Source organism: Stegastes partitus, unplaced genomic scaffold (genome assembly GCF_000690725.1).
Source record: "Stegastes partitus isolate 25-593 unplaced genomic scaffold, Stegastes_partitus-1.0.2 Scaffold1368, whole genome shotgun sequence".
Taxonomy (NCBI): domain Eukaryota; kingdom Metazoa; phylum Chordata; class Actinopteri; family Pomacentridae; genus Stegastes; species Stegastes partitus.
In genome coordinates this window covers 40,262-53,786 of record NW_007579099.1, presented here as the reverse complement: position 1 = coordinate 53,786, position 13,525 = coordinate 40,262, and the positions used below count along the sequence as shown (strand labels likewise).

Here is a 13,525-nt window from a genome sequence, read left to right as displayed (position 1 = left end):
ATCATTATTAACAAAATCATTGATCAAGCAAGTCTTTATCAGGAAAACACCAAACAAATCAGCTCCAACACATTAGTAGCTCAGTTCCATCCGAAACATTACAGTTTCAGCACAATTTCTTCTTGACCACAGATGGACAGACAGACAGACAGACAGACAGCATATTAATTACTAGCTGTTGTCTTGAGCGTGCCAGAAATATAGATTTAATCGTCGTTTCTCTTGGATTCATGCTAAAATAATGTGTAACACTCCAAACAAACCACACTAACAGTTGTGTATTATCAACTATTGTCTTCTTTAGTCCGAAGTTGTTCAGTTTACTGTCATAAAGGAGGAAAGAACCCAGAAAATATTCACATTTAAGAAGCTGAAACCACAGAATTCACACAGCTTTTATCAGAATTTTTTTTTTAATTACTAAAAAATGAATCAGCTACCAAGATGACAGTAGCTGATAAGTAACCGATTAGTCAATCCGACACTGAACGCAAGTCTGGACACCGCAAACCTACATATATTGTGTCCCTGAATGCAGCATCCACTGCAGCCTCCCACTAATGGATCTGCTTTGAGCAAAACTTCCAGCATGCACTCTATCACCTCTGGCAGCCTGGCAGAACTGCATGTAAATGATTCTCGAGCTTCCTTCATCAGAGCGACCGGCGGTGACGGCAGCAGCGGCGTCACTTCAGGCGTCAACATGTCACAACTGACATCAGCTGCTGCTCCGCACCGCACACAATCAACAGATTAACAAGCACAAACTAAAAGTGACGCCTGCGAAGGTCAGAGGTCCAGCAGTAGTGAAAAATACTTGTGTCTGTATCACTAAAACCACCGCTGGACAGCTGACAACAGGCTCATTCAGCTGCTACATCTTCAGCTACAACATTAGAAAAACTCTATTTAAAAAAACAAAAAACCACGGGTGTAAAAATGCCAGAAACGGTGGAACACTAATGTTTCAAATACTGAGAAAGTAACAGCAAATACCTGTAACATAATTATATATATATTAATGTGAACATTATTAACAGTTTTGTTTTATTCAGGGCTTTTTTGCAGATAACATGTAAATCAATACTTTTTTTGTGATTTTACCAGGCATTGATCATAAATTAACAAAAAGGGGATATTCTGCTTTAAGTTTTAAAAAAATAAATAAAAAAACAAAAAAATTTAATATACATGATTTTCTTTTCTAACAAGTTAAAATATCTGTTAAAAAAAAAAAGATTTCTAGCAGATTTAAATATAGTAAACAGTGCAAATTTATGGTCACACATTGTTAAAGAGTGAAATACTAAGAATCATACAGATTTTTGATGTGGACATTATTTACAGTGTAGGCCTGTTTGTTTTTGTTTTTTGTATTTTCAACAGTCAACATGTAAAAAAAAAAATTAAATTCTGTGATTTTAGTAGTAATTATCTATAATGTAATGAGAAAAAAAGGGAAACAATATAAAATAACCGTAAGTTGTTCAAAAAAATACAGTTAAAAACTGTTGAAAACATATTTTTGACAGTGTACTTCCAGAAGCTGAGCAGAAATCATTGGATGTGTTGAGTTTTCTGTGTAATATAATAGTGTGTGAGATGTGAAGTGTCCTGACGTGACTTGTGTTGTAAAGGTACAATATAAATTAAGATGAAGTAAACTAAATAGTTTTCCAGAAAGGCCCAATCAGAATGTCTGCTATGACTGAACAGCCAATTGATCTCAAATCCATTTAAAATAACACAATTATCACTTCACAAAGAATCAGTTTAGATTTTATGTGTGTTTGACTCAGAGTTTAAACTGTTGATTGGTTTTAAAACTTCAGGCCGTCCTGTCTGTGCAACAGTCACACTTTAGGTAGTATTTCATGTGATGGTGTTCCATCATGTTTTAAATATATCATACAGTTATACACCGTGATACCCGACCTTTCCTGCACCACGGACCAGTTTCAAGCAAGACAATTTTCTATGGACCGGTCATTGCACACATAACATAATAGTTTTTTCAAATAAAAAAGTGTCATAAACAAATAAAATGACTTTTCATTGCTAAATATGTATTTATTTTTCTTTCTCTCTCAGCATCAAGTCTCTCCCTTTTTTCAAAGAAGCTCCCCAGACAAGTTAGTTTATTTTATTCATTTTGGCAGCAGTTAGACTGACAGCTTCGTTTAACAGCCGGCCATGAAAACTTACAGTCAAGTGCAGGAAACAAGCACAGATGGACGTGACGGAGACGATCTAGTCATTTTTCAAAATAAAACACCTTGCAGACTCCGCCAGAAATAGAATAAACCAATGAAACGTTTTTATTCACTCTGTGTGGCCCGGTACCAAATGACCCATGGCCCAGTACCAGTCCACAGCCCAGTGGTTGGGGACCGCTGCGATAAAAGACGCAAAATGACTACGAAAAGGCACCAAATGAATACAAAGAGACACAAAACCACCAAAAGAAACACAAATCCACAACAAAGAGATGCAAAAACGGCTACAAACAGTCGCAAAACCATCACCAGTGGACACAAAACCACCATGAAGAGATGGAAAAGAAACACAAAGAGACATGAAATGACAACACAGATGCAGAACCACCACCAAAAAGGACATAAAAACCAAAACAAAGAGATGCAAAATGGTTACAAAGGGACACAAAACTACCACAAAGAGTCCCAAAACGACTTGTACTCCAAAATGACCAAAAGGAGACAAAAAAAATTACCACAAAGACGCAAAACCACCACAAGGGGACACAAAGTGACTGCAACAACAAGCAAAACCACCACAAAGAGAATGCGATAATTAAAGAAGCCTCGCTGTGTAAGGGTGTTTTAAACCTGCTGTGAACCAGACTCAGCTCATGGAACAATGAATGGATGGAGAATGTGAAGGAAGCTGTTGAGGTTTGCAAACCTATAAATACATTTGAGCAGCATGTGGACACAGCGAGCAGCACACTGAGGCCCAGTTTGAGATGAACTCATTTCATTTCTGCTGTCCTTGTCCTCTATCTGCTCGTGTCCTTGGATTCTGTGCGAAACTGCTACAACAATCTTTAAACTTAATAAACTCAGATTGTTCGACATCTCATTCAATGCCGCCTCAGTGTTTCTGCTGCTGAAAGTTTGCAGAGAACTAATTATTGTCCAAGGAGGACAATCATTCCCAAAGAAAAGTCTATTTTAGGTTTAATCATTCTGTGAAAAGAAAACCGACTCAGAGCTTTGATTAGACAGAAGAAACCCAGTCATTTATTGAAGCGAAGTTCGCGTGTGTTTATTTGTCATGAACTCTGTCAAAATGTTTCGCTGGAAGAAGAGAAACACCTGGTTTCAATCCAGGAGTCGAGTTTTTCTCCATTATTACAGTTTTGTTGTGTATGTTTTTCAGTTTTAAGGCTTCATGTTTAGTCTGAGGAAAGCTGAGACACACACTGCTTACTGAAGAACACTGAAAAACACCCGGTTACAGTCGTTTATCGTTTTTCCAAGAAGCTTCGACCCTGACTGGTTTCATCTCCTCGCAGGCAGTAAAATACGGTTAATAGAAGATTAAAGTTCATTTTACAAGATGTTATCCTGTCTTCTTAGTATTTTTGTTTTCCAAATTGATTTGGTCTTACATTTTTTGCACACATTTTTGGTTTTGGCTGTTTAAAAATATAAAGCCAGTCGACAGTCACACCATCATCAAATGCTATTATATCACTAAACAGGCCAAACAATAGAAACTGATCTTAGTCGCACACTAACATTTCTATGAATTCAAACACTACCTCTCTCTCCTGCATCTTGTGGTGTCACACGACTCTTTAGAAACAAGATGTTATATGTAATAAACTGTCATTTTACAGATTTTCGCTGTTTAAATTACACATCAGTGTATCAGTGTGCATTGCTCTGTGTTCGTGTAAATTACAGATATTCAGTTAAATCCCAGAAAAAGTTAGAAGTTTACACATTAACCATAAAAACAATAGTCCAAAACTGTAAGGAATGCCCTCATCTAAAATAGGTATTTTTAGACAGTTTTATTTTTTTGTTATTTAAACATCACTTCACATATTTTTTGTTTGGTTCAATTACAGATTACAACAGGTAAAATCAGCACTGGCAATATCTAAAAGATAAAAATTGTTTTTGCAGATTTCTTGGTTTTTTTAAAGTTTAAAGTGTAATTTTATGGTCAAACATTGTTAAAAAAAAAAAGAAGAAGAAGAAGAAGAAAAAAGAATAATAAAAAAGCAAACAAACAAGAAAAGAATTATCATGTGAATAAATGCAGATTTTTTATGAAGACAGTATCTTTCATTTTTTAATTTTAACATGTAAATGACATTATCTGGAATGTACCAAAAAGAGAGAAAACTACTTTACAGTTAATTGTTCACAAAATGACAAATAAAAACTTTTCAAAAACTTACTTTTTTGATATTATAAGGGAAATTGCAGAGTTGCAGCAACAAGTACCATATAACACAACACACCTTAAAAAAGGTATTTGATGTGTAATCGTACAGATGTTTGACGTACACATGATTAACATTTTAGACAAATTTTTTTTTTAAAGTTACTCTGTAAATTAATGCTTTTATTAGATATTATTTGTAATTTAACAAAACTGGAGACATCTGCAAAATAAGAGCAAATTGTTACCAGCTGATAAAACTATGTACATATACTGGGAGCGATAACCTGCAAAAAACGAGCTGAACAATGTCTGCATAGTGGAAAAAAATATATAATATCAAGCATTTCTTCTTCTGAGACGAGAAGAAAAGACTCATCCTCAGCAAACTGTGAGTGACAAAAACATGATTCCATCTTTTTCTGGATGGATAACATCATTGAATAAATATTTTTCTGTCTAGCAGTGGTATAAATGAGCTGTTATGGGTTTCTGTGTGAAGCTGTCTGTTCTGTTTTTCTGTACGTATGAACAAAAAAAAAAAAGGATAAATAAAATAAGCTGAAACATGCTGGTCGTTCCAGCTTACAGTCACAAAGTCTGGCAGCTTTCCTAAATACTAAAATTAGAGGGAAGGTGGTTGAAACAACAGCGAAGCTGAGAAAAAGAAGAGTGAAGACAAGCGTTTGTCCTGAACAACAAAACCTCCTGATGACTCACACAAAGCTGACAACATACAAACACACAGTAACCACTGTTTGCATGCAGCAAAGCTTCTGTAATGCAGCAGCGTAACACAAACACGGTGACAAACACAACAGAGACGGGTTTCAGAACAAACGGCTCCTTCGCACTTCAACACAACACTCTGGAAATATGTTCAGGCGACACTGCAGGTGTGGCAGTAAAATGAAGGTTGTACAAAACTGAACTGGACTCATCAGTTTATCAGTAACAAGAAACCTTCAGTGAATCAGTATTTTTGGAGAGAATAGTTTGTAAATGTAATTTATTCAAACAATTTACAGTTTTTTCACAGATTTTCCCTGTTTTGTTAAATTACAGAGTTAAAATCACAGGAAAAAAAAACAATAATTTACAAAACTGACCAAAGCGCCTCAGCCAGGAGGCGTCTCAGAATAAAAGAAATCAACAGATCCTGGACCCTTTAAATGCAGTTTTTGGGCTCATTTTTCACTGCAATATAAAGTCCTGCACCTCTGTAGAAACAGAACAACCACGAGCAGTAGGCGAGAGAACTCAGAAATGTTTTCTGTGCAGTATGCCACAGTTAGAATGACATAAATCAGGAAAAAAGTAAAATGTCTTTTATTTTTTATTATCCAAAAAGTCAACAAAACAAACAAACAAACAAAACCCAAAATCAATATGCCCATCCCTTTCCCCAAGTGTTCACAGTTGTTACCAACACTGGAAAAAGAAATTAAGGATCCAAATGCTACAGACATTTTACTATTTACATTTTTGCCTAGCCTGTACACCTGTCTTATATTTGCTCTGTTTACACACAGCCTGCAGTTCAGTCGAGTTCTGCAAAAAAAGACAACAAATTTTGGTCATGGGACTGTTGGTCACAGCTGAGTCAGCCATGGCTTTATGGTTGCAACAAAGAGCTCAGAATTTTGTTTTTTTACAGAATCTGGTTGGAGCAAGGGGTTGCAAGGTGGAGTGGTGGTGAGCACTGTTGCCTCACAGCAAGAAGGTCGCAGGTTCACGTCCTGGTGAGGACACCCGGGATCTTTCTGTGTGGAGTTTGCATGTTCTCCCCGCACAGCGTGGGTTCTCTCCGGGTTCTCCGGCTTCCTCCCACAAGGTCCGAAAACATGCTGAGGTTAATTGGTGATTCTAAATTGTCTGTAGGTGTGAATGTGAGTGTGCTTGGTTGTCTGTCTCTAAGTGCAGCCCTGTGATAGACTGGTGACCTGTCCAGGGTGTCCCCTGCCTTCACCCTAAGTCAGCTGGGATAGACTCCAGCCTCCCCTCGAGCCTAGTGAGGATTAAGCGGTGTATAGATAATGGATGGATGGATGGAGCAAAAGCTTTATTTTTACAATTTAAATGATATATGTAATGCCACTCGTCTCCTCTCTGCCCTGTGTAAGCACTGCCTGCAGTACTCTTGGTCACAGCTGAGTCAGTCATGGCTTAACGGTTGCAACAAGGAGCTCAGAATTTTTTGTCTGTAACAATATCTGGTTAGAGTAAGTGCTTTATTTTGGTGGGTTTTTAAATGAGCCCTGTAGAATAAAGTGACTGTAATAGAATCTCACAATTTAAAGTAGAGTTTTAGTTGAGTTTCGGAATAAATGGCTTGTAAAGTTGAACAATGTTTTTTTGTTTTTACAGTTTCTGGCTGACAAAAGTATCATTTAGGACATTTTTTTTCAAGGTGGAAAACATGCCTTTTAAACCCGCTGGCAGGTTTTAGGGTTTAGAGGGTTGAATTGAATTCTTAAACAAATAAGGTCATTCAAAAGTTTCCAACAAAATCTCTTTATGTTTTCTAACACATGCAAAAATAAGGTTCCTTCCAGCTGGCACACGTCATATAAACCTGAATGTGGCTCTAAAATCAGTCCTGTGACTGTGCTGTTTCGGTGCACTGACGAAAGCCCCCAATGTGACACCACTTCTCTGCTAATAATAAGGGTTTCACGTGTCACATGGACAAATATCTACATTACTAGGGTGGTTTGGGGAATTTTGAGACCAATTTTCTGTCCACTTTTCTGTCTGGAGCTGTAAATCTCACCAACAAATATCACTGTCCTGAGAGCAGGAATTCACTGGAGTTTGCTACAATCAGCATAAGACTGACTGAAGCCATTGTAAATGAAGCAGTGCCGCTAGCTCACTCGGACACTAACGACTGGAGCCAAAGGGCTTCATAAAGTCAGAATTTCGAGTTGGTTATGTCACTGTCGGACTTATGCCGATTAAAAAAACAAAAACAAACAAAAAAAACAACAACACAGAATCGGCAGCTGGCTTAACATACAAAGCCCTCCATGCACACTGTTAATCAGAGGCAGTTTCCATTTAAACTTAAAAAATAAAAAGATATTTCGGCTGAAACTGCAACTCAGTGTGTGGTTTTATTATATCCAAGTCAATTTTAAACCTTAAACCTCTGGAACACCCACAGAGAGTCTTCATAGAGACTTTTTGAGCTCTTCTTGGTGCCGGACCTGTACAGAGTCGGACTGAGACCAGAGACAGTTGCAGGTCATCATTCAGGCCTCTGGTTCCAGTCAGTGTGTTTCCAGCTACATCCGTGAATATCTTTGGGTTTTTCGACAAAACATGACATCTGAAGGTGGGATGTGATGCAGGCTGTGCCATTACTGTCCCAGATCCCGGTGACATTAACTAACTGTGGCGCAGTGTTGATGATTTGGTTGTGTAACGACATCAGATGTTGTCTGAGCTTCGTCTGGAAACACATTGACAACAACAAACCAGACACCAACCAAAGGTCTAACGGTTTAGTCTTCTTCTGCTGTCTGCATGGAGCTGAACAACACTGAGAAAAACTTGTTTTTGTGCATTGCTCTTTGTCGTCGTGTGTGTACCTGTGTGTAGCTATGTGTATTTATGTGTGTCACTGTGTGTTGCTGTCAGTGTGTGTCGCAGTGTGCTACAGTGTGTTGTTACGCTGCTGTGCATCACTGTGTGCACCTGTTGTATAGGTCTGTGTTGTTGTGTGTCTGTGCACTGCTCTTTGTCCGCGTGCGTTGCTCTGTGTTTGTGCGTTGCTGTGTGTACCAGTTTGTTTGTGTGCTGCTGTTTGTCTGTGTGTGTAGCTGTGTGTTTTATGTTCGTCGCGTGTGTTGGCAGGTGTTGCAGTGCGTCCCTGTGTGTAGCTTAGTGTTGCAGTGTGTAGCTTTGTGCTGCAGTGCGTCCCTGTGTGTAGCTTTGTGTTGCAGTGTATACCTGTGTGTAGCTGTGTGTAGCTTTGCATTGCTGTGTGTAGCTGTGTGTTGCAGGGTGTACCTGTGTGTACCTGTGTGTAGCTGTGTGTCAGCGTGTATCGCAGTGCGTTGCTGTGTGTCTCTGTGTTCCTGTGTGTCGGTGTGTTATTTATGTGTGTTGCTGTGTTACTGTGTATGTTGCTGTGTGTTGCTGTGTTTTGTATCTGTGTTGCTGTTTGTGTATGTAGCTGTGTGTTATATGCTTGTCGTGTGTGTTGCTGTGTGTCTGTGTGCATTGCTGTGTGTCACTGTGTGTCCCTGTGAACATCTGTGTGTAGCTGTGTGTAGCTGTGTATATCTGTGTGAAGCGTTGCGTTGCTGTGTGTAGCTGTGAGCAGCTCTGTGTTGAAGCTGTTCTGTATTTTTATGCAGTTTCTCTCTGGTACACAGTTTATATATTTTCTGAAATCAGAGACACAACTTTTAAAAAAACACTGTTACACACAGTATTTCATACAATTTATGTGACAATGATATAAAAAAATAGAACAAGGCAACAGTGTTTTGGCCAAATCAGCAGCTGAGCAACACAAACATGCAGAACAGTCACACTGTCATCAAACATTAAAATATTATTAAACAGGCTAAAAAACAGAAAGCAAATGTACTTATAAAATGTAATTTCAACCAATTCCAGCACTACCTCTCTCTGTATTCACTCACCAGACACCAGTGTCATGTGGTATCACACATAACTATCAATTTTGAATTTTTTTACGATGTTTGTCCATAAATATTTTTAGTGTATTTTTAATTAGCATAAAAGATTCTTCTACAGATATTTTTCCAGGATACCGAGGTTGAAAAACTGGGAAATAACTTTAAGTGTTATTTTACAGATTTTACTGTTTTATTACCGGTAATATCTAGAAAAATCACAGAAAAAAAAATTGTGAACTTTCATTAACCATAAAAAATAAACAGGCCAATACTATAAATAATGTCCAGATAAAACAAATTGTATTTTTACAAATAGCAATTAGTTTTCATAGAATCGAATTCTAAATGAACACTAATTTACTGAATTTAAATCAACCAAAGATATCATTTTATTAAAGCTATGTTTTTTACAAAGAGTAAATCACTTTTTACTATGTTTTACCAAAAAAATATTGTATTTAAATTCACAAAAATAATTATTATTTTATAGATATTTTTAGGTTATTTGGAAGAAAAATGTATATTATGGGTTGAAAAAATGGTTGAAGATTTTTTTAAACTGTATTTTTACAGATTTTGACAGTTGTGTTAAATCACTGACAACATCTGGTAAAATCGCAAGAAAAAGTAAAATTTACAGAGTAACCATAAAAAACAGGCAAAAACTGTAAATAATGTCCTAATCAAAAAATGGGCCTTTTCAAAGACAGCAAAAGGAAAAGAAACTGTGACGCTGAATGAAAACCAGCGTCATGTCGTCTTTCTGCCATGTGAAACCGAAACACACAAGTACGTGAGAGCTACGGCTGCACGCTTCATGACTAAAACACAAATTATTTCGGGTGACAAACATGAGTGGAGCTGCACAGTGAAACCTGACTGTCTGCAGCGCAGAGTGGCTTCAGTGCTGCTAGTAACACTGAGGCTTCCTCTCTGATCAGATAAAGTCAGACTTACTTCCTTTTAGAAACACTTCAAACATTAATCAAAATTCCCTACAAACCGCGTTACATTATGTGGCCACCACACCCATAAAAGCACTAAACTGAATCAAGAGTTCAGAGAGCTGAACCTGCCAGCATGTTTGAAAGGCAATTTATCTTTAAAAGACCATGTAAATAAAAATTAACCAAAATGAGAATGTTTATCAGCCAAAAATTGTAAAAACTGAGATTTTCTACTTTCCAACCTACTCATCTGTGACACGCTGTTCCAGTGGAAACCAAATCAAATCAAATAATATCAAATAATCAAATAATACTAGTCAACTTTCATTCTGAATTTTTTTTCTAATTTCTGTCATTCTAGCTGTGTCACATTGTACACAAGACATTCCTGAGTTTCTCTCCTTCTACTTGTGGTTGTGCTGTTTCTAGAGAGGTGCAGAACTTGATATTCTGGTGACAAATTAGGCCACAGTGAGGAAAAATGTGTTAAGACCAAAAAACACCAGAAACTGCTTCACGTTCAGATGGTCAAACTTCTTGACAGACAACCAGGACTTACTGTGCTTTGTAAACTGGTAAATAAAATCTTCTGGACAAATAAAATCACAGCTGGACAATATTAACTAAACCCTTATTTTATACGTTTACATCAATTAGGGCTTCAACTAGCTAATATTTTCTACTCAGCAGTTAGGGTTAGGTTTTCTGTTCGTAAAACAAAAGAGTGAAAAAAAAAACAGTCCATGTAGGCATAGTAAACATGTTGTTTTTGCCTGATCAACTGCCCAGAACCTAAAGAAATTCAGTTTATCATAACAGAGTACTGAGAAAATCTGCAAAAATGTACAGGTTCTTGCAAAGATCCACAAATCACAGCATTACAGCATGGCTCATGACGGTCTAACACATCCAGAGATGGTGTAAACGCTGCAGAATGATCTCATACTGTACTGTGTTATCACTCAACCCTGGAGCCAAAGATAAAAATAAATGACACTGAACTCAGTAACAATAATCCATATGAGTGAGGAGCCTTGTGTGTGCTGTCCGAGCAGTGACAGCGCTCTTGCCTGGAGCCACATCTGTGTTTGGGAAGCAGACAGCAGCTTATCACGGCGAAGTGAGCCGAGGCAAACACGCTGTGAATGGTCCAACACTGCCGGACTTAATAAAGCACCTGAGCAACACAAGATGACAGCATCGCACCTGAGACCGTCTGTGCTGCAACATCCTTAAAATAACTCTCACTCCACTGCTGCAGGATAAATAACAACATCAACTGAACAGGAGGGACTGAAATGGTGTCTGGATTCAGTTCACTTTAATTCACCTGATTTAACCCAGCCTGGACACCAGCGTAATACGTTTCATGTTGGCTGAAACACAACGTAAGGCACAGCAAGATCTTCTTTACGTCAGCCATTTTTACAGACACACGTTCAAAATGATGCCTTCAAAAAGCCAAAACTAACAAATTCTTGATGATACATGATAAAAAAAATAAACAAGCAGCAACTCTTGAAACTAGATCTGCAACGATTAGTATTCAAATTCTAAATGAAGAGCAAAATATAGTGATAATCAGTGAATCAGTTTAAGTATTTTTAAAAAAAAAAATCTAAATTCTGTCATTGCAGAATACAAGAATATTTGCTGGGGGTTTTTTTGTCTTCCTCTGTGCAAACTGAATATCTGTGGACAAATTTGTCATATAGGGTTTTAGGGAAAACTTGATCCACATCTTTCACCATTTTCTGACATTTTAGAGACAAAACAACTAATTAATTCACCCAGGAAATAATTGACAATGAAAACGAACGTGAGTTGCAGCCCTACCTGCAAATGAATCTCTATATTTATGAAGAAAATCACTAATGAATGACCAGAATCAGCAGCAAAACTGTCTAACTTGGAGCCCCACATTTTCACATTGCAAACTAATCCAGAAAACATAACACCAAAGACCAACTTAGCTGTTTTACACCTGGACACGCAGCCTTTGCATCTGAGTGATGACAAACATGACTTAAACACACTATGTTGGGCTCAGTTTATTTTCTCGCAGAAAGCAGCCAGAAGCCAAGGCACCCTGGTGCAGCGGACAGTAGCCCACCCAACATCGCTGTGTGTCGGTGTAAATTCACTCAGAAAACAGCCGATTACTTCACATTTACTCCGCTAACGGGCTGCTAATGTAAGATAACAGGCTCCGATTAAGATAGCTGAGCAGAACTCCTCCATTATCACGTCGTAGCGAGCATGCCTCCACCGCCACGCCAGATTCAATTACAAAAATGACAAATTATAGTCAGGACTCCAGAAAAGGACCTACACCTGATAAATGAGTCTGGAATATAAGCGTATCGGAGCGGTTATTCAAAACGGCGAAGGTGCTATTAAAAAATAGGAATCACATCTTTCGGTATTAGTTTATTAGAAGAGGAGGGGTAGTTTTTAAAGTTAGCTCAAACAGTTATAAACTTAATGCCGAATTTATCAGACAGACAACACAATTCGCACAATGTATTAGTTTGTGTTCTGTTTGTTAAATATTTGTTTTGGTAAGTAACGCCGCGTTAAAGTGCCAGATTTTTGAACGGAGTTCGGCGGGACGTCCTCTCCGCACTAGCAGGGTGACAGCGACGTAACATAGTAAACAAGCCAAGTTAGCCCTGCGAGCTAACGATGCTAACTACGCTAACGACGTATCGGAAATGGACAACAAGAGGCGACAACATGTCCCGCTCACGCTCAACATCCGAAAAATGACTGCATACTGTATCGTGTTCACGTCTAATTCACTAGAATAGCGCCAAATCCAAGCGGAGCGCCGGGCAGCGCCACCAGATAACGTTATCTCGGAGCCTGACAAGCCCAGGCGAGGCCTCCGCTCCTCCGGGCAGCTCTCCTCCTCCTGCCTCCGTCTCAGACTCACCCGAGTCGAGGTGATGTCCATCATGACCTCCTGAAAGGCGGCTGTCTCCTCGGCCTGCCGCTGGGTGTGCAGCGCTATCTTCTCGCTGAATTTTCGGGGGTTTGAAGCCCCGGAGCCGGCGCCCGAGGTGGGTCCGGGTCCGGGTCCGCAGCCGCCTGAACCCGTCGCAGACATCTTCACCGAGCGGACGGGACGACTTGACGTAGTGGAACGATTTTCAGCAGAGAGCGGCGGAAAGTGAGGAGCGCTCACTCCGCACCGACTTCTGAGCATCACCAACACCAGCCAATCTATACCAAAAAGATTGCATCACAAACGTTTTGTCTCATTTTGGCGTTTAAGTGTTTTTGATGTGTTTTGTTCAAGTTATGCTTTCAGTGGCTTTGTGTTGTGTTTTGATGTCATTTTGGCGAGGTTTTAGTTGTTTTGTATAGATTTTGGAGGTTTTGTAATGCTTTGGGCCACGGTTGTGTTCTTTTTAGTGTTCTTTTCAGTGTTCATGTGTGTTTTTTCGTTGATGTTATGTCTAGACTCTAGACAGACAACCAAGCACACTCACATTCACACCTACGGAC

At 38.7% G+C, this 13,525-nt stretch overlaps 1 protein-coding gene across 1 annotated transcript in view; it reads right to left on the bottom strand.

Moving 5' to 3' along the window:
- LOC103370072 (CREB-regulated transcription coactivator 2) overlaps nt 1-13,142 on the bottom strand; it is a 45,989-nt gene extending 32,847 nt beyond the window's left edge. The window contains exon 1 of the mRNA XM_008298986.1: nt 12,951-13,142. Within this exon, the coding sequence (XP_008297208.1) occupies nt 12,951-13,124 (174 nt within the window). The 5' untranslated portion in view covers nt 13,125-13,142. The remainder of the gene's footprint in view (nt 1-12,950) is intronic.
- Nucleotides 13,143-13,525: the final 383 nt, after the last annotated feature.